The sequence below is a fragment of the Pithys albifrons genome, chromosome 8 (assembly GCF_047495875.1).
Source record: "Pithys albifrons albifrons isolate INPA30051 chromosome 8, PitAlb_v1, whole genome shotgun sequence".
NCBI lineage: Eukaryota > Metazoa > Chordata > Aves > Passeriformes > Thamnophilidae > Pithys > Pithys albifrons.
The window spans coordinates 12005070-12032180 of record NC_092465.1 but is presented as its reverse complement, the minus strand read 5'-3'; the positions used below and the strand labels follow the sequence as shown (position 1 = coordinate 12032180).

At 44.2% G+C, this 27111-nt stretch overlaps 2 protein-coding genes across 6 annotated transcripts in view; both read right to left on the bottom strand.

Annotated features, from left to right (window-relative positions):
• LOC139675291 (myosin-M heavy chain-like) overlaps positions 1-2577 on the bottom strand; it is a 44565-nt gene extending 41988 nt beyond the window's left edge. For 2 of the 3 annotated variants that reach the window (XM_071562768.1, XM_071562770.1), the window contains exon 1: positions 2487-2577. The gene's annotated coding sequence lies outside the window, so the exon portion shown is untranslated. The remainder of the gene's footprint in view (positions 1-2486) is intronic. The other variant, XM_071562769.1, reaches the window with a different exon arrangement.
• Positions 2578-8566: 5989 nt separating this feature from the next.
• On the bottom strand, positions 8567-27062 carry IQCB1 (IQ motif containing B1). Of its 3 annotated transcripts, none has more exons than XM_071562828.1 (14): positions 27047-27062; positions 26336-26580; positions 25359-25521; positions 23590-23719; positions 20828-20921; positions 19679-19778; positions 19153-19325; positions 18488-18600; positions 17324-17433; positions 11858-12000; positions 11284-11432; positions 10696-10824; positions 10159-10315; positions 8567-9132 (listed from the first exon to the last, which is right to left on the bottom strand). In XM_071562828.1, the coding sequence occupies exons 2-14, from the start codon at positions 26427-26429 to the stop codon at positions 8909-8911; spliced, it is 1779 nt and encodes a 592-aa protein (XP_071418929.1). In that variant the 5' UTR covers positions 26430-26580; positions 27047-27062; the 3' UTR covers positions 8567-8908. The 3 variants fall into 3 exon arrangements, with proteins under 3 accessions (XP_071418929.1, XP_071418928.1, XP_071418931.1); XM_071562827.1 differs by lacking the exon at positions 27047-27062 and adding an exon at positions 26934-27030; XM_071562830.1 differs by lacking the exon at positions 27047-27062 and adding an exon at positions 26970-26984.
• Between the last annotated feature and the right edge of the window lie 49 nt (positions 27063-27111).

Below are 27111 nucleotides of genomic sequence, written 5' to 3'. Positions count from 1 at the left end.
CCTCTAGAGCTTGCTGAATGGGTAACTGCATCAGTGGAAAATAAAAACTGGATTATGTCTTCTAGTAGTCAGTTTCTTCTTCATGGTTCCAAACCAGACCATTCAGAAGCTGCAGAAGGAATCACCTTGGAAGTCCATGGTTTTGTAATCAGAACCTCTCTTTCAATTAGTCACGTTATATGGCTGCAAATACAATAATTCCATCAATAGTAGAGAACAGTCATGTTGCATTTGTATTAACATAAATGAGTGCTGATGTGCCATGGAGCTAATCTGATATGACAGTAATTGGCTGATCCCCAGCTGTGGAGGGCCTGGAGCTATGCTTGCTGCCTCTCCTCTAAATAAAATGTCCTCTGAAACACTGGAAAGGAAACAAACTGTGATACTACATCTTGCTTGCCAGCAATGAATGGTGCCTTTTGCACCTGCAGCACTGAGGTGCTTGAGGTCGGGTGGGAGGGAATTGTTTGGTTGGGGGGGGTGTAATAAAAAGTGGAACTCGATCTCCTTGAAACTTAAATATTTAGAAACCAGGATTTCCAGAATGCCTTGCTGGACTAAATCAGACTCAGCAAGCACCCAACGGATCCTTTCCTCCGTGACTCCTGGGGGCTGTACATCATCACCTAGTCTGCAGTAGGCTTTTCTTACACAGATGAAGCTTAAGAAGCTTAAAACTTTATAAATGCTTTGGGGCTACTGTTGTCTTGTGCAGTGCTCTACAGACAGGGACAAGCCTTAAATCTGAGACTGCAGCTGGGGTTCTCTGGGTAAAGGCCTTAAAGGAGATCAACATAAGCAATGACTAAGAATGTGAACTAGATCTTAGCCCCAGCCCACTCCCTGTCCAAGACATGAAAACAAGTGCACAGACTCAAAAACAGGACAGTCTTCACATTTACAGTCACAATAGGAAACACTTATTTTGCTTTTGGAAATAAACTCTTCTAAGAGTCTTAGTGAGGAGAGACCATCTCTTTTTGAGGGAGGCTATCAAAGAAGTCACAGCAGTCACCCAGGCTTTCTGTATTTGGCTCATCAGTGCAGTGCATGCTTTGCTGTATGGCTGCACAATGCCTTGCCTAATGCAGCCTCGTCCATGTTGGAGCTCTTGGATTCTACCTCAGTATAAATCAGAGAGACTTGTTTTAATCAGAAACCATTCCTCTCAACAGAATGGCACAAAAGCCATATAATTTTCAGCAATATACAAGAGCAGTATCTCAAAATCCCAGAGTATACGCAGCCTGATAGTGCCCAAAACATCTCCTGGAGCAGTCAGTGAAATCAGGAGAGAATTTTGATAAAGGAGGTGGAAAAGAGCACCTTAAACAGAGGATCTGTGAGATGATGGCTTAGGTTCTGGACTCAAATCTTTCTAGATCTCTGATCTGCTCCTCATCTGTAAAATGGGATCAATAAAACCTCCCTGACTTGCACCAGTGCTCCCAGTCTTAATTGATGTCTGTGAAGCATTTTGAGAGCAAAAGAAACCATTTCCAAGCCCTCAGGCCTTACTATAATACCAACAAACAAAACAGAGTTGTTTAAAATGCTTTTCAGTGCCACAATGACTAGGAAATGAGAGAAGGCAAAAGTGTAGATGCACTCAGCACTGCTTTGCTGCAGTCTCAATGAAAATGGTAGGAATAGGTTTTATAGATTTCCCTCCAGGGAATTCTGTTTTCAATAATGCAGGAAAACTTCTATGTCTATGGATTCAAACAGATGCCCTTCCTAACACCTCAGGTATCAAAACCAATTATAAATTTGGAAAAATGCATCTTGGAGTTGAAAACGTTATGCATCACACAGAAACGAATTAAGAAATGACTCACTCGGACCCCGCAGATCTTGGTGCTGCCCAGCCACCGCTTGCAACGACTGAACTCAAGCTAATACTGTACCCAGCACACGATACTCCACCTTGCACAGCACAAAAAAGCCCCAGGCATCTCAAAGGCTCTATCCTGCCGATTGCAAAGCTGCCTGTGCCTGCGGGTGCAGTTTTGGGAGGCGGGAGGCGCAGCCGGGACCGTGTCTGCGCCGGAGAGGAGCGAGCCCCGCGGGGCCGGGGGGAGCGAGCCCGGCGGGGCCGGGGGGAGCGAGCGGGACCCCCGGGGTGGAGCGAGTGGGGCCCCCGCAGCGATCAGAGGCAGCGGGGAAGGGCTAGGGGAGCGCGGCTGTGCCCCTGCTCGCCGCAGAGCTGTCCCTGCGACCCGCCGGACCTGCGGAACGACACCCCGCTCACAGACAGACCATAACGCGCTCCGTGAGCCGCCCCGAGCCGGCCCCGCAGCCCTCCCGCACCGCAGCCATTTGCCTTTGTTGCAGCCCCGCGCCCGCAAGGTGCGGTGGGGCCGGGGCTGGGGCTGGGGCTGAGGATGGAGCTCGCTGCCCGGGCGCTGTCCCCTCACAGCACAGCGCTGGGGACACGTCCTGCGATAGCGGCTGCCGGGAGGGACCCGCCCGCACCCACCTACCTGCGGAGCGCGCCCGGGACGCGTCGCCCGCCGCCTTTGTTGTGCATGCCCGCCCGGCAGCGCCGAGCCGCGGCCCGGCTCCGGCCCGGCCCCTCCGCGACGCCGCGCCCGGGCCCCGCTTAGCCCGTCACCACAGCAACGGCGGGCGCTGCGCGGAGCGGCCCCGCCCCGAGCGCGGTGCGGGGGCTGAGCGGGCGGTGTGAGGGAACAAGGCTGAGAGAGCGGTGTGAGGGGACAGGGCTGAGAGAGCGGTGTGAGGCGACAGGGCTGAGAGAGCGGTGTGAGGGGACAGGGCTGAGCGGCGGTGTGAGGGGACAGGGCTGAGGGGACAGGGCTGCGGGGCTGAGCGGCTGTGTGAGGGGACAGGGCTGAGCGGGCGGTGTGAGCGGTGCTGAGGGGACAGGGCTGAGCGGGCGGTGTGAGGGGAGGGACAGGGCTGAGCGGGCGGTGTGAGGGGAGGGACAGGGCTGCGGGAACTGAGAGGCGGTGCTGAGGGCACAGGGCTGAGCGGCGGTGTTGAGGGGACAGAGCTGAGGGCACAGGGCTGAGGGGACAGGGCTGCGGTTCCCGCGGCACCGGGGGCGGTGGCGGCAGAAGGCGGCTCCGCGGGCTCGGCTTTAGGGCGCTCGGCTCTGGGTGCCCGCCCTTCTCCCCGGCCCCGCGCCTCTCCTTCTTCAGCGTGCCCGGCAGTTCCGAGCTGGGCTTGGGTGAGCGCTTGGCTTCCTCTTACAGTGCTGGGGATCCCTCATTTTCCATATCCAGTAGCACTTTTCTTTAGACTGGTCACCTCGAGGTTCCCTCTCTCCGCTCACAGATCGCGCGTTCTTTTGTCCTGCAGCACGCACGGCTCTGGTGACTTTCCTATCTTCCTGCATCAGCCCCCGCGGGCTCTTACACGTGATGGGCAGGAAACTGGGGAGCTGCTCTGTGAATAAAGCCAAGGCAGTGGTGATGCCTCCGTTTACCCCAGTTCCTACGCATAGGAATGAGTTATAGGCTGCATTTGCAACTATTTTAATTGACCATTTTAGCGGTAACTAACAGCTTGAACGTCTCTTCCCTTTCGGTCAGTAAGGACTTAGCAAATTAACCGTTGCTTTGATTGTTTCTAGGATTAAGTGGTGCAGTTCACTGGCTCTATCAGGTAATGCTCGATTGAGCTTGGTCTTGTTACTCAGTTTGTACCTCTGTGTCTGTTCATCTCGTTCTGAACAGGCAGGTTCTGGATTGGTGAGACATATCAAAAGGAGATTCCCCGATCAGAACTGCTTGTGTTGATATGTTTTATTAAGTGATCCAGCACAGGCAAATATTGTTTCTGTTTGAGAACATAATTAGAGAAGAACTAAATTCTGCAGAGAAAAGTTGAATGTGGAGAGAAATAAATAGCGTGGCAACCCTGAGCTCTTTCTGTGTTCAGCATCTGATTACACAAATATTTTTTCTTTCCGGGGCCTCTCAAACTCCCATTTCAGCTTATAGAAAGGGCTTTCAGTGGCACTGGGCTCACAGCATCCTCCACGGAAGGCTCCTAAATTACAAATGCAATATATGAAACCTCCTTGGTAAGCCTCATCTGAGAGGAAAAGACAGAAACAGATTGTGCTCAAGGTCACAGAGTTGTTCTCCAGCACAACTGGGAAAAATTGCCAGAGCTGCAGTGCCTTGACCTTGGTCCTCACCTGCCACTTTGTTGTTATGTCCCAGGAGGACACCAGAAGCAAACCCAGCCCTACCTTCAGGGAGGGCAGAGAAGAGGGGATGGGAGGCACCTGTCCTTCAGTTCCCCTTGGTCAATCTGGACACCTATATCGCTCATGTAGTAAACAACCTCTTTATTAAAGGGGTTTTCACTGCATACAGGGATGACCAGTGCTATTGTGCTGTAAAGAGGGATGATATGGAGAACTTGGAGGCCTATTGTGATGGTCTGAGCATCTCCCCCTGCAAAGAGCTGCCTCCTTCTCCAATGCAGGATAATTTATAAGTAGGTTTGATTCCACTACTTGGAGAAAGCTTTTGTTTCTCCCTGTACTCAATGTATGTGATACTCTGCAGTGGAGAGCAGATGTTTGTACCAGATTCTGCTGCCATGGAAATTGGCAGTAGAAGACTCGGAGGTGAGGGGTGAAATAGCATCAGGGTTATCTCCTGTCCTTAGCTCCGAGCTCCTGTTACAGCCAGTCTGAAAGGCCAGGAGACGCCCTTGGACTCAGCAGCAGAGTCTTGAGCACATGCCTGTGTCTCTGCTGGAGATGAGCATCCTGTTGTTTGCAGAGTCCAGTTACAGCTAAAGTTGGAAAAAAACAAAGTATCTGTCTGCATAAACAGGAATTTTCCTCAATTTCAGGAGCCAGCAGAGGACACTGCTTTGTCTCTGTCTCTGAAAGGGCTGAGTAATTTTTAGTTCGTTTGTTTTGTTTCTTTTGCTGCCTCTTTCCAGCTCCATGACTTTGGTGGCGCCTTTGGCAGAACAGTCGTCATCCCTTCCATTTTATCCATATCCACCAGAGGATTCTGTTTTCCACATTGCTTGCTGCTGTTGAAGCTGCAGCACTAACACTCCTGGATAGCTTTACTTCAGGGAGGGAAGAAACAAACCCACATGACAAATTGGTCCAATTTATCACAGCAACAGAAACCTACAATTCAGCTGAATCACCCCCACTGGCCAGCTTAGACTGCATCAATATTTAATGACCCGAGTGACACGGCCTTTGCAGCTCAAGCTCCACATCTGCCCTTCCCCTTGTCACAGGTGCCCCCCAGGTGTGTCACTCCACCAGTGTGCAGGGCATCCCCACACCTCCTCTGAGTGACCAGGGTCTGTCCTCAGCCTGCTGGGGAAGGCCTGCTCAGTACCCGAAGGGGCACAGCCCAGACCTGCCGGGCACAACCAAACTCTGCCCCTTTTTCTGACCTGGCTTGACCACCTGTGTTGCACGTTTATGCCCAAATAACAGCTTCAAGCTTTCTGGCCATGCCTGTGGCAAACAGGGAAGTGGGAACAGAACTGGACCCATCTCAGCTCACAGCCTCTCCTACAGTTTATTTTTTGAGTATAACCCAGATTGTATAACCCAGACTGGACTGTTCATATGGTAGCAAGCTGGAGGAGATGGCTTCTGTCCAGCTGTCTGTACCCGCTCCCATTATTCAAGCAGGAGTATTTTATTCCAGAAAGAGCTGCAATGAAATAAAATGCCAGCAACATGTCCTGCCTGCGGTGCACATGGTGCAGGAGGACTTGAAAAGAGGATGAGTCAAGCTATGCCAAGTGGCTCTGATTGTGAACAAAGAGGGGCAGCAAGGGAGCCTGGAGATCTCTTTTGTTGGGCCCAGGCTCCAAGACAGCCCGAGAACATCTCCCAGCTCTGTCCTGGCATGCTACAGTGGTCCTTTCTGGCTTGCTCTGTCTGGGACAGTAACAGGAACAAGTGACAGCTTTATACAGTTACAAATGGCCATAGGCGCAATCCCTCATGGTTCTCTTGTCTCAGTTTCCCTGATCTGTAAAATGGAGGTGGCTGCAATCTCCTGGTGAGAAGCACAAAGTAAAAGAAGGCATTTTTGTGAGGGCAGTGATGGGGCAGAGGAATTTATGCTGCTGGACCAGCCACTTTATTTCCTCCCTCAAGACAGCACCTTCCACTAGGCTCTCACTTCACTTAAAACCCTCCATTATGTGGCAAATTGCATATTCCAAAGGGGGAGTTCATTACCCATTCAAATGGCAGTGACTGGCAGAGGTGATTACAACAAATGGCTTTTTGGTAAGATAGCTCTCTAATTCACTTTGCATTTAACACTGGCCATAGTGGGTCAGCTCTTTAGGTAAGATACTTTCACCAAAACTCCTTTGTGACCATCTCCTTACTCTAAGGAGCTGTTAGAATGAGGGTAATTAGGAATAAACACAACAGCAGAGGCTGCTCTGTCAAAATAGTTTGGGTCAGGGGCTGCACAAAAGAGGGGACAATGATGTGCACAGAGGACTCAAGTATTTAAGAGGGAACAGGTGGCCTGTTGCAGTTCATCCAGGGGCACTGCAGTTCAGCCATGACATTCCAGTGCCAGAGCTTGGCCGTTGCTGGGGCACAGCTTCCATCCCTGGGGTGACTGCCTGCAAACCCTCTGCTCTGGTGGTTGTAGGGCACCTGTCCTGTTACAGGCATGGCTTAAAACTAACAGAGCTGTGCAGAACAATATGTACATCAACAGACACAGGCAAGTGCCCCAGCAAACACTTAATGGATTGTTCTACCAGTTAACTCTCCAAGAAGGGCAACATGAGCCAATTCAGTGCGTTCCAAATCACAGCCCTTTTTAAAAAATTAACATAGAGCACAGCTCTTCCTCCTGGCAGCTGTCCAGTTATTAATTTCAATGTATCAGCTGCATCTGAATGGCTTGGGCTTCCGCCCACTATTTCTATTTAGTTGTTTTCCATTCATCTCCACTAAAATTAAAATTCAAAACCGTCTAGAAAGAAAGGAAAACAAACATGCTGAACCAATATTGCTGCCCACACACAACCAGCAGCAACCACTGCACTTTTTCCTTCTCTGCAGAGACGTAAGATCTAATTTTTACGATTCTCTGAGCCTTTCACCTGAAAAATAGCAGAGGCACCTGTGGCACTAATGCAGCCTTGAGTTCTTGTTCTGGCCACATCAGTAGGCAGGATTCTGCAGCCTCTGACTGTAGGTATTTACTGTTTTCTGGGACACAGCAACTGCAGCAGCCCTGGGCTGGAGACCTTTCTGGTTTAAACAACTTCTTTGTGGTTTAAGAAGACAAACTGAACAGTCCAGATGGTCACACTGAGGCTACAGTAGCACAGAAGAGTTTGGACTGCGCCCACCCTGCAGTGCTCTGCATTTGCTGTGGGAAGAACCGCAGGCTTTTAAAGGAAAAAGGCAGCCCAAGGGAGCACTGGCGACCTGTGAGCCCCAAGGAACCTGCTCTGCTGGCAGCTCAGGGGTCCATCTGGCAGGGCATCTTCAGTCACAGACCTGCCCAGCTGGTGAGGAGGGCTTTAAACTACAGTTGCCAGGGGAGAGGAAGCTCCATCCATCCCACTGCTACCAGTTTGATGCCAGAGCCAGCAAGAGATGCCCAGTCACACAGGTCAGCAGAAGAGCACCTGAAGAACAGCACAAAGGAATTTCAGCCACTCAAGCCAGTAAATCACCCTCATCAGGCACCCAACTTCAATGCCCCTGTACAAATGCACACAACATGGGGAATAAACAAGAGGAGTTAGAGATATGGACATGCCCACAGGGCTGTGATCTTACTGACATCACAGAGAAGAGTGGGAATGGCTCCTCTGGACTGTTGGAATGGAAAGATACAGGCACTTTACAAAGGACAGCTAGGAACAGCCTCAAGTTCACAAGCCCTGGTCCTCATGGAGGACTTAAACCACTCCAATACCTGTTAAAGGGACATCACAGCAAGGGACAAGCAAACCCAGAGTGAATGTACTGATGATAACTTCCTTCTCCAAGAGATACAGGAGCTCAGAAGGAGAGGAGAGGTGCAGTGCTGTATGTACCTTGTTCTCACCAACAAGGAGGGACTGGTGAGGAATGTGAAGCTTAAGGGGAGCCTGGGCTGCCATGTCCATGAGATGGCGGAGTTCAATATCCTAAGGGTGGCAAGGGGGATGCACAGCAAGCTCACTAGCCTGGACTTCAGCAGGGCAGACTGATCTCTTCAGGGACCCACTTGATAGAGTACCACAGAATAAAGCCTTGGAGGGAAGATCAGCCCAAGAAAGCTGGTTAATATTCAAGGATCAGCTCCTCCAAACTCAGGAGTAATGCATCCCAATGGAAAGGAAGTCAGACAAAGACATCAGGAGGCCTTCATGGATGAACAAGGAGTTCCTCCTGCACAAACTCAAACAAAAGGGAGCTTACACAGGGTGGAAGGAAGGACAGGTAGCCTGGGTGAAATACAGAGAAAGCACCCAGCCTGTTAAGTGCTTGTTTGATTTTGTATTGGTGTCTTGTTTTGTTCTGAACCCAACTTTATTTCAAAGCACCTGAACAAAAATGTTTTACTATAAAAACTCAGGCTTTTACAATGGCCTGTTTATTTATGCATCCCAGTGTGAATAAGAATGGAAAAGCCAAAGGCTCTGAACTTAGTTTTAAAGTAATTTCAAGTACAAAATATCATCATTTAAAACTACAGTATCGAAATCCTATTTGCAACAGCACAATCAATAGGATCCAACTTTTTATGTACAGGAAGGGATTCTTACTAAGATAAGTAATACACACGAAAATAAGACTTTTGTATTTTTCAGTCTTTTTCAAATGTTTTTCTTTCTCAAAAACATACAAAAGTGACTTCATAGTGCAAAGTATAAACCTGGTTGAACATGGAACTCTTCTGCTTGTTATCTAAAATTATTTTCTTCCACCAATAAAGAGAGTTTCCAGTTCTGTATTTAGGGCTTCATCAGGAATTACATCATCCTCCATAAACTCATCTCCAAGCTTCTTCCACCATGGCCAGCGAGTGTATTTCAGCATAGTGTTGTGGGATTGTCTTGCCTTGGTAGCCACAGGGACTGACCGACTCATAAAGACACCAACATCTTTTTCTGTGGTCTCTGCTAACCCTGGAGCATCTGTAGGAACAAGGAGAAGAGTTTTCTGTGTTTTGCTTGTGGCTTCATGAGTATTTCAAACACAAAAGGAGCATTACCGTCCTACTTCCCACTGTCCTGGGTCACCCCTTTCCCCATGCTGGCATTCCAATTTTATAACTGCATGATAAATCTGATTGGAGAGATGATCCAAAAAAAGGCTAATCTGAAAAAAATAAATACATAATGGGCTAGAAAAAAGGAAGGGTAAAGCAGGACTACTTCTTTCAGGTGCGTGCAGTGGTGGCATCTACCAAAATGATTTCTTGGGTAAGTACGACCTAAGACGATCTCCTGGTCACTGCGATGGATCAGCTCCTGGCACGGGGTGACATCAGCAGGGTGTTTCCAGTGCTGTGGAGCAGCAGCACCGTGAATTCCCTGCCTGGGGTACCCAGCACAGTGTGAGAGTGTGTCGCTGATCTGCCTGTCAGGAAGCAGGGAGCTGCAGTGACACAGCACGTGACAGACTAACTAATGGAATTCAGTAACTTGCTGAATCCTGCCCGGCTTGGGTGCTCTCTGGTGGCTGCAGTTTGCTACTCTTGCTCCTTTACTCTGAACCACTAGTCTGGAATTAAGATATCACAACAGTGAATTCTGTTTAATCTCCCTCTTTACCAGGAAGGGGTGAAAATGGTTCAACTAGCATTTTACTTGCAACACAAGAAAACAAAATAAAGCAAAACAAATTTAGAGGAATAGGTTGCATAGGATGCCCTTTTTAGACATTTTAATGGCCTTTTACAGGGCCATTCCTTTTCTGCTGAACATATCAGAGAGACTTTTCACAGAAGAACAAGATGTTCCTTGAAAAGCAGATGTACTTAACCTATAGCAACACTTTGATAATCTCTAACAAAGCCTGAATCTCAGGATAAGGCATATGGCAAAGGAAGAAAGATATTTCAGTTTTGAAATGACGCTTTACCCTCCTCACTCTAATTTTCTATCTCAATTGGTTTAATCCAAATGGTAATCAAAGCTATGACCACAGCAGTCACATACTCATCAGCAGCTCCACATCGGTGTTGACCTGAGCCAGTAGTGTCTCTCTCCGCTGTGCTGCTCTCTGATCTAGCCTGCTCCTCAACAGGAACTGTGCCAGCTTTTCCTGAGCCTGCATATGTAATTCTTTACTCATTTCTTCTGACATTTGGGAAGCCTAGAGGAAAATAACAGTTTGTTACCATTAGGAGCTGGTTATTTTAAATCATCAGGGAGCAGAATAATGCCCAAACAAGGAATGCAAATGCTGTTCTTAATTGTTAACTTAATAATTTTGCTTCCTCTGCAACTATCTCCAAAGTTATCCATCATCAAGTACATAAATTTTCCAGTTACAGTTTGCTTTGACACTTTTTATTAGATTAATGGTTAAAATCCCCAATATTCTAGTGCCTTGCTGTCAGATAAGCAGGGTTAATACACTCATACCTCACATGGATTATCTTGATCAGAATTTATGAAGCTGAATATATTTCATCCCTACAGTATTTTATGTTGCATCATTAACGCAAATTATGAAATGACTAAGGAACAGACCGGATGCAATTTGATGTAGTCATCCACCTTCTGCTGCAAAGCCAGTCTCTGCTCATCAGTCAGTCCCTTGGGTTCTTTCCAAGGAGAAAGAGGTCTCCTCCTCCTTCGTTTTTCCAAGAATTTACAAGCCTTTATAAAGAACATACGAGAATATGACAATCACACACAGGAAGTTTGTTTTCTGGCTTTGTTTGTAATCGACCAGCGAAAGAAAAATGTTTCAGTACTGCATCTGTGAAAACCTAAATGCAAGTATGACGCTGAAAAGAGGACATACAAGGTCAGCATGAACACTAAATAGTAAGTAACAACACTCATAGTAAGTTACTGACTCATCCATAGTGTGGTGACATTCCAACCTTAGATGTCAAAGTAGCAGCTCTTACATTGTAGTTACCAGACTGCACTAGGCTTTGTCACCTATGCAAGGTTTAACCCTTCTAAGCAACTTGTGGCTCTACACCATCATCTGAGTAATTTTTTAATAAATTATGGCTGCACTGACAGTAAGAGAATAAATAGCTTTTTGAGGCATCACAGTAATCCACTCAGCCCTATCTAATGTTAGAACAAAGTATATATACTCACTGCTCTCTGAATGATGACAGCTGCTTTATACTCCTTCAGAGATTGCTTCTGTTGATGAAAAAATCTTCTTGCTCTATACCCTCGCCAGAATCTCTGGATAGTTAATGCTGATTTCTCCTCCATTTCTTCCATGTATTTATCTACCTGACCTACAAATGTAACAAAAATCCAGTTACAAAACTGTGGATTAGGATTTCTTAAAAATTTACATTGTTAATCCTCAAACTAGATAGTACCAAAGCTTGGGTGGCTCAGTTAAAAACCCCTCTCCCCCAAGGTCCACCAGCTGTGAGCTGTGTCTTGTAGCTGCAATGGAGCTTCAATGGAGCTTTGTAACACCAGAAAACTGTCTCTCCCTTTCTCCTGCACCACTCTGAAGGCAGCAGATCTTGATCAGTAGTTACTGAGCCCTGGGGGAATGAGCATGTTCTCTTTCAGATAACTGGGTCAGGAGAAGAGACAGTAAGACTACAGTGCAAAGAGACATGCAAGATTAGGACACGTATTTGGGGAAGCTGTTCCTAAGGAGTCCCAGACAGTTTAATCTTCTGCTATAGTTTAATATAAATCATACTGGCATGAACTCTTTCCAGCAAGGCCAGCTGTCGTTCATGGAAGAGTCTCATGGCCCTCTGCCTCTGAAGTTGCATTTGCAGTTTTAGAGCCTCATCTTCTTTCTGTTTTCTTAAGTGTTGCAGCTCCTGTTCCCGTTTAGCTCTGCAATACACAAGTACATTAACAAGTACCTTCAGCTGTACATTTCTTTAAAGTACTTCTCCTTCTCTTTATGTTAAATGCTCCAGCATCAAGAAAGGAAATGCACAAAACAACCTGCTACCCCAGCTGCTGGCTGCAGAACCACACCAAGCAACAAGAAGTCACCTGCAAAGTAACAACTAACTACACTATCTTATACTTATGAAACACTCTGAGCCAGTCTATGAAATTGAAGGATAAATTTTAACTTAGGATAAAGTTCTAAGAACCCTGAAAGGAGCAATGCTCCATGTGGGGCATTCACAGTTAGCACAAACTAGAATAGCAATTTTGTTCCCATCAGCTGGGGAAGAGGTAAAACAATATTACCCATCTGCTCCAGTATGCACCTTTTCCAGTCCATCCACCAGCATGCATGGCACCTGCTTCCCACAACACATACTATTATTTTCCTACTGACTGCAAGAAGAGACCATGATGTTGGCTGTCAAGCCTCACTTCTTAAATCTGGAGAGGTTTTTTTCTTGAAGAAATAAAGACTTTGTTAACAGAACACTTGTGGCAATGCATTCTCAATACATGGCTTGAAGGATGTCATGTCAGAAATGGGCTGATGAAGAAAATATGCCAGCCACTGAGAATGCTTTAACAACTGATATTTTTAATGTGGTTTAAATGTACTAAATGTAAAAAGTGCATAGTCACTGCTTGTTCTTCCCATAACCCCCTGCCAGGCCAGGGGGCTGGGAGAAAGACAGTGACCTCATATTTCCTGTCACCCTCTCCCATTCAATGTAAATCCCCTTACTCCTATTGGCACAAATCCAGACTTCCCTCTTGTCCCTTATTGGTGAATTTGTATCCCTCCAAAGTCCATATAAACCTGTACCCCTGATTAAACTCTCTCTTTGTTCCTGCCTTCACCGGTGGTCCCTGTGTATCCTTTCTGGGGGCTCTCAGAGACCACATGGTTGGGGTAAGCAGAGAGCACACACTTCTCCTAGGTTAATGGACTGATAATCCAGGACCAGGAGAAGTTCCATATCGTTGCAGATTCCTTCAGCACACAGCAGAACAAGGTTACAAGAAACCAGCCCTCATGAACACTAAGAAAGAATTTTCTTGCAAATTCTTCCTGATCTGTAATGATTTGATGTCAGGATGTTGTCCTGTTGTGCCTGCTGCTGGAAAAGCTCCAGCAGACATTTCGCAGATGAGATAACTGAAAACTGCAACTGGCCCAGGACTGTTTAAGCTAATAATAGCCTGTATATAAACTACATACACACTAACATACCAGTATGGAGACTAATACATAGATACTGAATATACTGATGTATCAATACTAATAATTACTGAGACAACTTTGACATGGTCTCAGTAAAGTATGAATGACTTGTGAGCAAGGACTCCCTTCCCTTCACTGCCTCTTCTCATCCCAATGGATCCAACCCCATTAGCAGCTTAGTGCCCGAGACTTCAGGAGTTTACCCCACAACAAGGTAACAATGTGACACCTCTGCTCCTACTGCAGCGATACCACTCTCCCAACCCCAACAGGGTCCACAGCCCCGAGGTCTGCTCTCCTCTAGCACTTTTCCAGGGACAATGAGAGAATCCCTGCAAGCATTAGGAAAGAAAACCAATGGACAGAGCACAGGTATACGGTATGCCAAAAAAAGGAGAAATAAGTCAGTAGACTAAAGTATTGCAATTTGGGTATTGCTGCATGTCACACCTTTAGACTCACACTACTGTTGAGATATTTGTGTTTCCCACCACTAGAGTAAATTGAGTTTTAATTTTTCCACCAACCATACTTTCTGTCAGTGTCCATAAGTGGGTGGTGAAAGATGGGATGGAAGCTGTTGTGTAAAAGACATGCTCTGGGTTTGAAGATCTGACCCTAACTGAAAAGCCTCCACCACAACCTGACAGACCATAATCTTTTTACAACTGTAATGCAGACCTGAAGTGTTCCCACACAACGACCTACAGAGACAGATCATGATATATGTGATTATAAGAGAAAGGTTTCATGGAAACTAGAGATTTTCAGCCCACACATTTCTGCAAATTAGAGCTGTAAATCTTTGAATTTTTAATCCAGGAACTTAATATTTTAATCCAAATATTATAGTTCTAAGGTGAATGAAGCCACAGGATCAGACAGGACTTCTGATGGCATTTTCTTGATAAAACTATTGATGTTTTTCCCATAGATTTTTATCAGTTCACTAAGTTGAAAACTACAAGAAGGTTTCACAAACTTCTCAAATGCACATTTTTGAAACCACCAATAGTGTCTGTCAGGTATTTAAATTTGATACTGATTCTTTCACGTGTAGTCTGCAAAACACATGCTCTTCTTCATTCTCTGTTCATCCTAATGATAAGACATATTTGGATGCACCAGACCACACTGTGGCAGGGAAATGCCTCTGAACAGAAGTAAAACATACGTAGAGTAAGATCCAAGCTTCCTGCAGCAGTTCATGGCACAGATCAGCCTCCCTCCCATCATCTCGCTCCATGTAGAAAATGGTTTCATTTTGGATGCATAATTAATACAAATTATTGCCATTTCAACAGTCTTACAATTAGCTACGTAACAGTGAACTAACTTCAAGGATGGATTACAGGCTTTAATGTTCACTGAGGAGACATTTCTGAAACCACAGTTTCAGAAGTTTATAACTTGCAGAGTTTAAGATCTTCCCCTGCAGCTGCAGGTGAGCCAAGTTTGGAGTTTCAGTCTCAGCAATATTTAACCACACTTGTTCTAAAATAAATCTGTGAATATAACCAGGTCTTGACTGTTAAAAATTAAAGAGTCCTGAAAGCATTTCCAAAGTCATGTTTACAGTACCCCAAACACTATTTTTCAGCGTAATGCTAACAGCAGCTGACCCAGGCAGAAGAAAACCAACACTGTAGCTGTACAGTTACTGTATTTGCTCAGCACACTGGGACTGACTGAGCCCTGAACACACAACTGTGAGGATATTAATAAGTTTCCATTCCTCTCGATATTAAACAAACACTTTCAAAAGTCCATTTAAATGACTCAAGAAGTACTTAAGAGGCACATACTAATGCTTGCAATATTGAAAATATGACACAAGGGAGTCAAGCAGTTTGTTAATTGCTGACAGTCTCGTCACACTTTTCCTTCTGCTTTACCACGTTATATCTTGGCCCTACATCCAGATTTTCTGGGCTGTGAGTTTGGCTTGCAGGCTTGCAAGGTGCCTGATGAGGGCAGGAATATTGTCTTGGAGTGGAATATGGTGGAGTAAAAAGGAGTGACAAGGTATCGTTCTTGGTGTTTTACTACAACAGCTGCAGTGACTTGTGGCCCTCAATAGACACACTACATGCCCCTGCAAATCTTCCAGAATTGAAAGAGTACACCTTAGATAGTCCAATAACTTCTTAATGCCAGTCTAGACAACAAATCCTAACTGTTGGCTTCCTATCACCTTGGTCACAATGCAATGTGATTTGACATTGAGCAATAAGGTATCGTTTTGACACGGTAATGCTCAACATGTACAAAAAATATTTGAAGAAAACCAAACAGCTGTGGAGTCTGAACTTGATTTAGATCCTTGTGTTGAATTCACACTAAATTTCTCAAAAGAGTCAGCCTAACATGTGCTAACATTCCTGCTGAAATCTTACTCAAGTGAGACAAGCATTATTTACTCGGCTTCATTCTCCTGTGCTGCTCCAAGGCAGAGGATACTATTTCTAGGTCAATGAAGTCACTCCACTTCTGAGAGACAACGATTTCAAAAATTAATGAAGAACAAGATCTTGCAAGCACTACACTGAGCAAGTACTATGGGCCTTGGTTAATGCAGCACTCTGGCATGTGGAAACTCCAGGGCAGCTTCACATATAATTTACAGTGCAATTTTGTGTGAAGTTAACTGTGAATTAGTTAACTGTTCTACCACCAGTACCTCATCTTCCAGTGCTGTTTAGTGCAATCCCATGCTACAGTTTTCCATATGCCACAAATTTTACATAGAAAACATAAAAGCATCACAGAAGTTTTTTCATGGAGAAGTCTGGCAATTGGGAAAGGGACAGTTGGAGCTTTTGGCACCAAAAGTGGCAGTTTGGTACTGCTGGAAAAAGCACATTGTTTGGATGTTTCTGCTAAAAGAATCTGTAGTGAAACAGCTTATATTGGCATTACATTACCTTTATGTTTCAGAAATAACAGCTGACTGGAGAAAAGCACCTTCAAGATGAAGGAACACTTTGTCAGCCCAACCTCAGGGCCTGGGACATGGGAACAACCTCTCAGGGAAGCAATTTCCAGCAAGGACAGGAAAGTGAATGGGAATAGCCAGCATAGATTTATCACAGGCAAATCAAGTTTGACCAGCCTGATTGCATTCTGTGATGAGATGACTGGCTCTGTACGTGAGGGGAGAGCAGTGGATGTCATTTTCCTTGGTTTTATCAAAGCTGGGATCGCAGTCTCCCATGCAGGGCAGGGCTGATACTCAGAGAAATCTCCCCAAACACATTAAAAGGGTCAACATGAAGTTTAAATGGGAAGTTCTACAACTGGTACAAAATAACCTCATGAGCAAGTACAGGTTGGGCACCGACCACCTGGACAGCAGCCCCAGTGAAAAGGACCTGGTGTTCCTGGTGGGATTACAGGCTGAACACGAGCCAGTAGGAACAAAGGCCACAGCTGCACCAGCACAAGCAGAGGCAACAGGATGAAGATGATTATTTGGCTTTACTCAGCACTCTCGAGGGAACATCTGGAATATTGGTCAAACTCACTGGGATCCCCAATGGAAGACAGATGCTGACAAAAGAGAGGGATAGAGACTGTCCAAATAGAGACAGTAAGGGCTATGGATTGTGGAATATAAAAGGACAGGTGAGGTTTGTTTAGCAAAAACAAAGGCAAATCTGTCTTCTACTACCTAAGTGCTATAGAGCAGACACAGCCAGACTCATGGAGGTGCTCAGAAAAAGGACAAGAGGCAGTGATAAAGAGTGCAACAAGGAAACCTCCACTGGCAGGAATGGAAGAATTGTTCACAAGGCAAATCATCCACCACCAGGAAAGGGACCAAGCGAGATGGTGGGATCTCCATCCTTGGAGACCTCCAAAAATGGATATGGCCCTGAGCAGTCAGATTCCATTTTGAGGCAGGACCTGTTTCAAACAGGACTTGAGTCAGATGATCTGAATTTTCCCTGTCACTCTCTGAGCTAACAAAACCCAACTCAACCCTTCTCACCAGATTCTACTCTTTACTGTTTTTCACAAAGCCATACTGTTTACCTGAAGCTTCTCTGTAAAGTGGTCACTGCTTGGGGTAGCTTTTTCATCCTTTTCCTTGTCTGAAATCCTCTCCATGTAGCCTGGATTATACAAGCTGCTTGATGCTGCTTCTGAAATGAAACAGCTGGCACAATATTTTCTATGCATACAGAAACACTTCATTACTGCTTGCATAATTGGGCAATTTCAATATTTGGCCAAAACCCATCAGTTTTCAAATGCATCAAATTCAGTATTTGTACAGCTTGAGGAATTTAAGGTTTTGTAAAACTGTTATAATCAGGGACCCCATATTTGCCCCTAAGGCAGATCATCTGATCAACTGTATTGATGCTTTCTGTGGCAAACAAATGAATCTACAACACAAATACATATATAACCAATGTTAGAAGTTTGTCTTTAAAACACCCATAGCACTTGATAATTCAAATGGTGATTCAGTCAAAACACCTATTCTAAAAAGGACAGAAAGACAAGTTTGGAGAACTAGCAGCAGGAAAAATGTTACATTTGCAGTATGATCAGAAGTCACTGAAATGCAAACATGAAAAAAAATACTATTCTTAAATGGATTTTAAAAATGCCACAAATTAACCCAAACACAAAACACTCTGCTCTGTTGAAGATGAAAGCAGATCCCTACAACCATTACTCTGATATCCTTTAAAGTATTGTCTCCGAGAAACCTGTATGTAAGATTTTTTCAAGAAACCCATAAAACACACATCATCCCTTTTATTGAGAACAGAGCCCAGGTGGTATTCTTACTGCAGATTTGCTCTATATGACTTATTTCTATGTCAATGCTATCTAGAATTCAGTGATCTAAATTTGTAACACTGATGTGAGAAAAGCAGATACGGTTATTTTTATTTTACAATTAGCAAAAAAATAATTTTTTTCCCCTATGGTGGTATTGAAATCTATGGTGAATCTGCAGAGAAAGTCAACCTCGAGTCACAGTCCTGTATCTTTATCACTGAGCAATATCTTAAGGTTTTCAAAAAAGGGAAAAATAATAAATACAAAATTTAAAAATCCATAATGAAAGAATAGCACAGGCTTTGAGAAGTCATGGAAGTGATAGAGCAAATCCCTTCTAAATCTATACAAATCACATATAACTAAGATTTCGCAAAGGAAAGTCTCATTAAACCTCATCACCTGCATTTCTCCTTTTCCATTGGACTGTTCCACATATAGCACATCCAAGAGTTGATTGAGCTCCCTGTCAAATCCTTTGCCAGTCCACTGTTCATTTAAAAGCCCTTTTAATCCTAAGGGAAAGAGAAACAGCATGTGATACCACTAAGGTGAATTTCTTTTTCAGGATGTCAAAGAAACAAATTGGAGTCAACAAATAAAATTTGACTCTATGTGCAAAGGAACACTAGTGCTGAACACCAGCAGCCACCCTTGAGTTTCAATGCAGAGTATTATCAAATATCTGGTGCTCCAATCATCATAGAGAAGTATTATCCAGTGATTCTGTATGTCTGAGTCAGGATTGTGTTTACATTACAGGCAGATAAATTCTCTAAGTATTTTCAGTGTCTCCAGAGTAAGTCTAAGTCATCTTAAGGTACAGAAAGAATGTAAAGCAGCACATAAGTGTTGTTATTAGCATTGTTCTTATATTTTTTGCAATAAAATTTGTTTATTTTTGTTTGATGTGTTATTTGCACAGCATAGTCTAACTGTGAGCGCTGCAGTTTCCTCCTGTACTGGACAGTTACTGAACCAAGATGAGAAACGTCCATCTCTGTATTCTCACAGTGACTTAAGTCCTTACAGGAAGCTGCTGATGGGTCCCATGTATGTTTACAAACCTTTGTAGCGAGCTGTGAGTAACTGCACAAGCTGTTTGCACAATTTTGCCACCAAGAGCAGCAGTTTTGTGGCAGCACTTCCCACAGCAGGATTGGTGGTAGATGAAAGCTTATAAACAAGTTCATCCAAAACAGAGTGAAGGGTCTCTTTATCAACTTGAAGTAAGACAGAACTTGAAAAAGAAGAGAGGGGGAAAAAAGAGGGAAGGGGGACAGAAGAGAAGTGTTAATTAAAAACCATGAGCTTTTTAACAGTGATTATTTTTAGATATGCCAGGCCACATGCCAAGCCAACATGCTGGGCCAGTAACCTGATACAGGCAGTACTTCTGTTTCAATCAACCAATTCCCATTCCCTTAATTTAACCAAATAAAAAACTTCAGCTTTTTAATTGTTTTTTCAACAACACCAAAAACAACAAAACATAACAATTCTTGTATATGAAGAAGTTTTATTTTACCAAGCAGTAATGAACTGAGTTTTAAATTTATAATTCAGAAAAATAACTAAATGAAAACAACTGACCTATCGATCCTCAAAATATTGTGTAAAACAGACATCATTATAATTGCTGTTTCAACATCATCTGTTATTAACAACTGCAGGAAGTGATCATTTTGCAGCACTGCAAAAAAACCAAAACCAAGCAAACAAGAAATTACACAATCAGAACCAGACATGAAAATATCATAAAATAAATAAACTTCATTATGGAGCATAAGCCATAGCAAGTAAAACCAGACATTGTTTCTGGAACAAATTCTCTCATTTATAATTTTTAGACTGTAACTTACTGAAATAAGTAAACTACTTCAAGATCCAAAAAACATGATGAATCCCGTCATTTCTGCCTTTGGATATCCCTCAGGCACTGATGTTGCAATGGAATAAAAGCTTCAAAACCTTTTATGTTACTCGAGTACCAGTTTCATGTTACAACAGCAGAATTATTAGTGGGGAAACAATATCAAAAAAGAGTTAAGGACGTCAACCTTGACAGTTTGTTACACCAGGTTATTTAATGCAAGTCCACTGATGTCATTAAAGCACCATCTTTTTTTCCCCAGTGTATCACTATCTGCACAGTCATTAATTTTTCTGACCTTATATGTTTTTAGTTACACATCTGATGATCCTTAGGCTTTTGTTCTATACCAGAAACAAAACTAAATTTTGCTTTTTAAAATCAGCATCATTAACACCAGTTTAACTGAAAGCTTATTTTGGTCAGAAATGTATAGTGCAGTTTGTTAGGTACTTGTAAGATTTCCTGGCATGGTAACAATTTCAGAAATCAGTTTCCAACTCTAACCACTCCTCAGAGCCAACAGAGTACTCCAGTCAGATTTCTGCATATTTTAATCACAGAGAGGAAAAGATCAACTGTCTCTTAATAGGAAAAAAAATTATTTTTTTTAAAGTATAGAATTACAATGGCAAATTACAGGAAGACAATTCTATTGTTTGTTTCTGAAAGACTAGAAGGGGAACTCTTGAATACTTCCCTTTAGTGGATCTTTTCCATTTTAGATATTGCTGTTGAGCTGAATACTTTAAGAGATCAATTTACCATCTACTCCAATTTAGAAGACTAAGTGGAGATCAGCTTAAGAATGAGTCTTGATATCTGTAGTTGCCATAACTAAACGTTCAGGTGTTTTACACTTTCCTTACCACACGCTGATAGTTGAATATGCCCACTGAACAGCCAGCAGATGGCACCGGTCACTGTTTGGAACCAGTGTAAAAAATCTTGTTTTTCTTTATCCTAAACAAAAGAGAAATAGGTAAAAACGTGTATGTATCTTCACTAAGGACTTCAGCTTGTTGTAGTGGGAAGGTTTGTACGCCTCAGGAATCTGGAGATCAAAACTTCACCAAATTCCCAGATGAGGTCAACAAAACTGTAGGAACGAGTCATAAAAAACCCAACTTGTGAGTTGTTTGAGGTCAGAGATCAATGAATAAGATCTTAACATACTCAAAAAGTAAAAGCATCCATTTGTGAAAAAATCGTAAAAAGGAGAGAGGTCTTGTTTACCTCTTAAAAAATATTTGATAGCATAGGAGGGATAAGAAGACCAATAATAGCTCAGCCAGCACAAAGGCATCACAGATGTAATGTACAAAGTGGGAAATATTTTACCTAATATTAAAGAAGGGGGGAAAAGGGTAAAAAGTGGCCAAGGACACAGTTAAAATGGAAAAGATTCCTAAAACATGGTTTGGTGAAGCTTCAGAAGCACCTCATAGTTGGAGGTCTGGGAGCAGACAGCAAACCATATTAAGCAGAAATTTGATCCGTTTGCCAAACCAACTACGTTATGTACTTGCTTCAACACTGGACTGGAAAAAACCACAATCAATCACAGAATGGTTGGGCTGAAAGAGACTTTAAAGATCATCCAGTTCCAAACCCCCTGCCATGGGCAGGGATACCTTCCACTAGACCAGGTTGCTCAGAGCCCCATCCAAGCCAGCCTTGAACACTTCCAGGGATTGGGCATCCAGAGCTTCTCTGGGCAACTTGTACCACTGTTTTACCACCCTCACTGTACATAATTCCTCCCAAAATGTAACATGAACCTCCCTCTTTCAGTGTAACAGCCATCACTCCTTGTCCTGTCACTACATGCTCTTGTGAAAGTCCCTCTTCAGCTTTCTTGTAGGCCCTTCAAGTACCGGGAGGAGATACAAGGTCTCCTCAGAGACTTCTCTTCTTCACACTGAACAACCCCATCTATTTCAGCCTCTCTTCACAGAACAGGCACTCCAGAACTCTTCTAGGACCAGCAGGAATTCAGGTTTTGACATGTGAATGCACATAGAGATGCACAGTCTGGAGTCTGTATTCCAGGTGTGAGCCACAGGCCACAGGAAATCCAGAATCTTGGTGGGGGGCACAGCAAAGGGGCTTTTGATAGAACTACACTGCTGACAAATGTTGCTATAAAACACGTGGCCTGGGATCTCCCACATTCATTTGTGGACGCTCAAGGAAACTACAGAAAGCCGAGTCTGTAGATCTGTGTTTTAAATCCCAGTCCTCAGCCAAGGTTTAACTTTGTATTTGGTCCTTACTGAGAAGGAGAGATACAAAATAACAGCAATAAATTACGCTGCAATATTATCTGTTCTGTGTTCTGGCAACATGACAGTTTCTGAAAGCTATTTCAGTACTTCCCTTGACTTCAAAGACTTGTACAAAAAGCAAATGAGGGCAGAATAAACTACGAATCTCCACTGGTACAGTGGGATTTCCAAAATTCCACTGAGCAAGCACCAAGTCTGGGTGCCCAGTCACCTCTGAGACCACAAAGTTTAAAAGACAAAGTACTAATTATAATGAAGACTGCATTTGCATTCAAAAGAAGTCTTTGCCCACAAGCATGACTCAAGTGGCATGTAGGCTGAGACATAATAAGAAAGTGTGGGGGAAATTACATATTGTGGATAAGACTTGAGTCTCCTGGGATGTCTTTCAGGAAGTTTCCTTCTTAAGCACTAAATGCACTTCTCAAGTACTGGACTAACAGAAATATGTTACTGCACTGATGCCTTCTGAGAACTGATTGATTGTGGTGTCTATCAGAATACTTTGTAGGAAAACTTTGACTAAGTGCAAGAAGCCAGTGAGCCAAAAATTGAGATAATATGGGGAAACAAGAATATTAAAAGAAACTGTCAGAATCCATGAGGTTAGTTATTTAAACTACTCATGGGTTTCATTTGTTGGGCTTTTTTCTTTTTATTCTACAACTCAGAATGCTCCATTGGCATAAGGAAACCAAGCTGGGAAAAACCCTTCTCTGCAAAGAGGGGCAGGAATGTGAGAAAGTGCTTAAATGTATAAATTCACAAAGTCTGCCTTTAGCCTTGCCAACATGCAGTGAGCATTCATGGAATATTTTTGTCAATTTTGCAGCAAAAAATTGTATGGCAAAACAAACTTCAACAAATCTGATTTTAAAAATCTTAACACTTCTTAAACCATTTTTTGTAAAGCTGCAGAAAAGCAGTGGGAACTGAGTTGTTACAAAGGCTGAACTAATGATATGCAAAGCTAGGACACTACCGTGACTGGGATGCTGCCTTTTGTAAGGATTTTTTTCCTCTTATACTGCTCTAATTCTTCAGTCCTACTTATAATTGCATTCCTTCCCTCTACCTTTAAAATTTGTGAAAAGTAGTAGCCAAACTTTCTAAACAGGCCTATGGTAACAAACTGGCCTTGCACGAGTCACGGACCAAATGCTGCACAATCAATGTCAGATTTCAGTTTCAAAACTCCAAGGCATAAGAGAAACTACTGTAATTTCTGGAAAATAAATAAATTTTCTTAATAGTGTCCCTAGAATAATATCCTACTTATCCAATACACGACCTTGGAAAGTTTACAGAGGTTCTCTGCTCTTTTAACTGTGAAATTTAAATACCTTTATTGCTCTGCTAAATCGTGCTTGCAAGCGTTTACCCAAAACCAGCAGGTTGTCTATGGCTGAAGGAAGAAACTTCTTGTAAAATTCCTCAGGATCTTCTTTCATCTCTGGCCCTACACAACAATGACTGAAATGGAGGGGGAAAAAAAAAAGAAAAAACCATCAACCTGAATAGTCAAAGGCTTGTTTGAACAGCTTTGAATGAATGTCACGTCATCAGAGAAGAAATGCTTCACTGGCATGGGACAATTCCCACTGAACAAGAGCTCACTGCTGGGACTGGCTCCAGGGCGGCTGCCTCCAGAGCATGAGGAATCACTGGCAGGCTGGAGACCATTCTACTACTTATTGTGGCATTTCTCAGTTTAAAACATGTCCAAGGCACCTTCTCCTTTAGCTCCATAGGATCAGTTCAGGCTTGTTTCACATGCTAGGGAAGGGTTCTGATGGTCACAAAGAAGAAAAGGCAAAATAGACAGGCAGACAAAAAAATTGATAAAGGAAGCCTGATGATGAAGGTGGTGCAGGCAATGAAAATATGTATAAAAAAATATTATTTATCACAAAAACATCAGCAAACCTGTCTACAACTTTTTTTCTCTCTGAGGAAGACATGTGGGCTAGAAATCAGTTCCTGAGATCTCAGCTCTTATTTTACTCACCACAAACACATCAGTTGTTTCTGGAAGACTTTTTACAAGAAACTGCATGTTTTACAACTGGGAAGTTTTTCATTTCTGCACTCAGCACAGATACCAGTGCAGCAGTCTCTTCCTGATTTTGTATGGATTTTCCTTTCTGACATCTTACCTAGGCTTTGATAGCTTTTGGGAATGCACACATGTAAAGCTTTACTTACTAAAGCCCCTGGAAAGTAAATTCTGGGCATGAAGCTGAGATTCATCCAGTTACAAAAGGACATCTTTACAGCTAAAATAAATCTCAGTATTCCCTGCAAACCAAAATAGTTTGTAGGGGATGATTTAAGCATCACACTACTCTGGTGATAAATCTTGCATTCTCTTACTGAAATTCCTTGCATTAAAAATTCATACTGCAGATACAGCATAAATAAAAGATGGTTGTCTAATTACTTCATGCCTTAGAATTTTGCTCCCTAGTTAAGCCAAAACCAAGTACAACATGGGGAAAATATAAAATGTATTATTTTTCCTGATGTTTATAATTCAGATTGGATCACTGGGGACCTGAGTGTAAAGTTTTCTTACTTACTAGCTACAAATTAAACTTAACAACACCATCCTCACAATATCACAACATCAGGTTATACAGTCTCTGTGAACTGTGTCATCTGTTATATTTAAAAATGTAAATAGATACTTAAAATAGGTATATTAAATAGATATTTAAACGTAGTCAAGCCAAACTGTGAGTCAATCAGGTTGAAGACATTTGCAAGAGGAAATTTAAGCAAAGAAACTTTTTAAAATATCTACAATTGGAAATTAGGAATTACTGGATAAGAACTGTTGCACTGGTGAGTACTGTCCACAACAAAGATAAAGCCAACACAGCCCCTGCTCCCACCACAGAGTTTACCCAGCTCTATGAAACACAATGTGAATGAATTAAACAGGACCAATTAGGCTATGCCTGACCCCTCTGCTCTTGACTGCTCCCTGCACTTTAACCCTGCCCTTTCCTGAACAACGAGCCTTGTTCTGGACAGGAGCCAATGTAATACAGCTTGAAAAGAGCAAGATGAAAGGACAGAAAGAAAACTTCTTAGCTTGTTTTTTTTTTACCTTAGTATCTCTGCCAGCTGGGCAGCAGTAGCCCAACCTCCTGGCAGTCGAGAGTGGTCTTGTCTAAGGACCAACAAGCAGTACTGAGTAAGACCATAATCATATATATCTTGCTTAATTTTTTTTAATCCTTCACATCCCAAGGAAGGGCTACTTAAAATTCCTGTGGGAAGAAAGCAGGAGAGAGACAAAGAAGAGTGTAAGATTCTGACGTGTAAGGTCTTTTTTCTTTTACTAAAACATAACAAGAGTACGTGTACACAGAGACAGGCTTAAAGTAATTGAAAAAGTGGTAACAACTTCATTAAATATTTTGGCAGCATTTTTGCTGCTACAGCTACAATCCATTTGTAAGATTATATGACAATTGAGAAGGATAGCTAAACTTAGGTTTCCGTTTTCTCTCTACACATTTAGCAGCAAAACATACATTACCTGGGATATGGCCCATTTGTATGAATTTCCTGGGCCAGACAAAACCACAACCACTGGGAAACATATAGCTTCCTTATAATTACATCCCAATTTAGAACAGGACCTGACTTGTTTCAACCCTTTCAATGAGCAGTGGCTGCGTGGCAGGAGGGAAGGCAGGGCAGTCACACAGGAGCTCAGGATTACGCTTCTATGTAAGACTTAAAACATGAACACTGATGACCACTCTGGCTGGCTGCCCAAAAGCACTGGGAGAAATGATTTGACCAAGTGTAGGGTCCCTGCCCTTATCAGCAGGACAAGGGCCCACATCATCAGGGTGACAGCTGAAAGGCAGGAAAAGCTCCTGTCCGTTTGCTCCCCACTCCTCCTGCTCATTGTCCCCAAGCCAAATGCCACTCAGTGCCACTCTCAGGAAAAGCTGCATTATCGACCTTACGGAGTCTCCAGCCCCCCCAGAAATAATTCAGAAGAGAGGCAGAAGACAGGCCTGCCGACAGTTCTCCAGCTCATCCTTTTATTTTAGGAAAAGCATTAATTACCCTTTAACTTCAACAGCAGCAGGGGGATGTCCTGTTCTCTGCTCTCAGTGACCTGAGCAGCCAAGGCCAGGACCTGGGGGTCCGCAGCTGCCATGGGGCACAGCCAGAGGCGCACACCACCCTCGATTCCAGCCTCTGTCCTCCCTAATCGTTTGAGTGCATGCGCGGGGTCCTTACGCCACTACTTCCATCCCCCCTCCAATTCTTGCACCACCGGCTGGAAGCTTCGAGCCGCAGGTGTCCCCCTGGGGAAGGAAACAAACATGGAGGGAGTACCAACCGCGCTGCCTCCCGAGGCCGAGGGCGGCCGGACCGGCTCTGCCGGCAGCGCGGGGCTCCGGCCGGGCGGCCTGAGCGCGGCCCCGCGGGGCGGGCGGCAGAAGCGGCCGCACTCAGCCACGGCCGGGGTAGGGGGCGAGGGAGCGGTGGCCTCTGCCAGCGGCGTCACCAGGTGCCCCCACGGCCCCGGGAGCGCCGGTGCCGGTGCCGGTGCAGCGGAGCCCCCGCACCGCGCAGGCCCCTCGGGGCGCTCTGAGGGGACCCCCCCCGCGCCCCCCACCTCCCCCTCCCCGCCACCGCCGCGCGGGGGCTCCCCCACCGCGAGGGGCAGGGAGGGGGGATCGGTGCTCCGGACCCGCCGTCTCCAACGCGACCGCTCCCCCGCGCCCCCCTTCCCGCACAGCTGCGTGGTCGCGGCCGCTCTCCACCAACCAGCTCTCTCCGCTGCGGGAGGAGGGTGCATTTGCATATCCGCGTGCGGGATGGGCCCGCGGCGG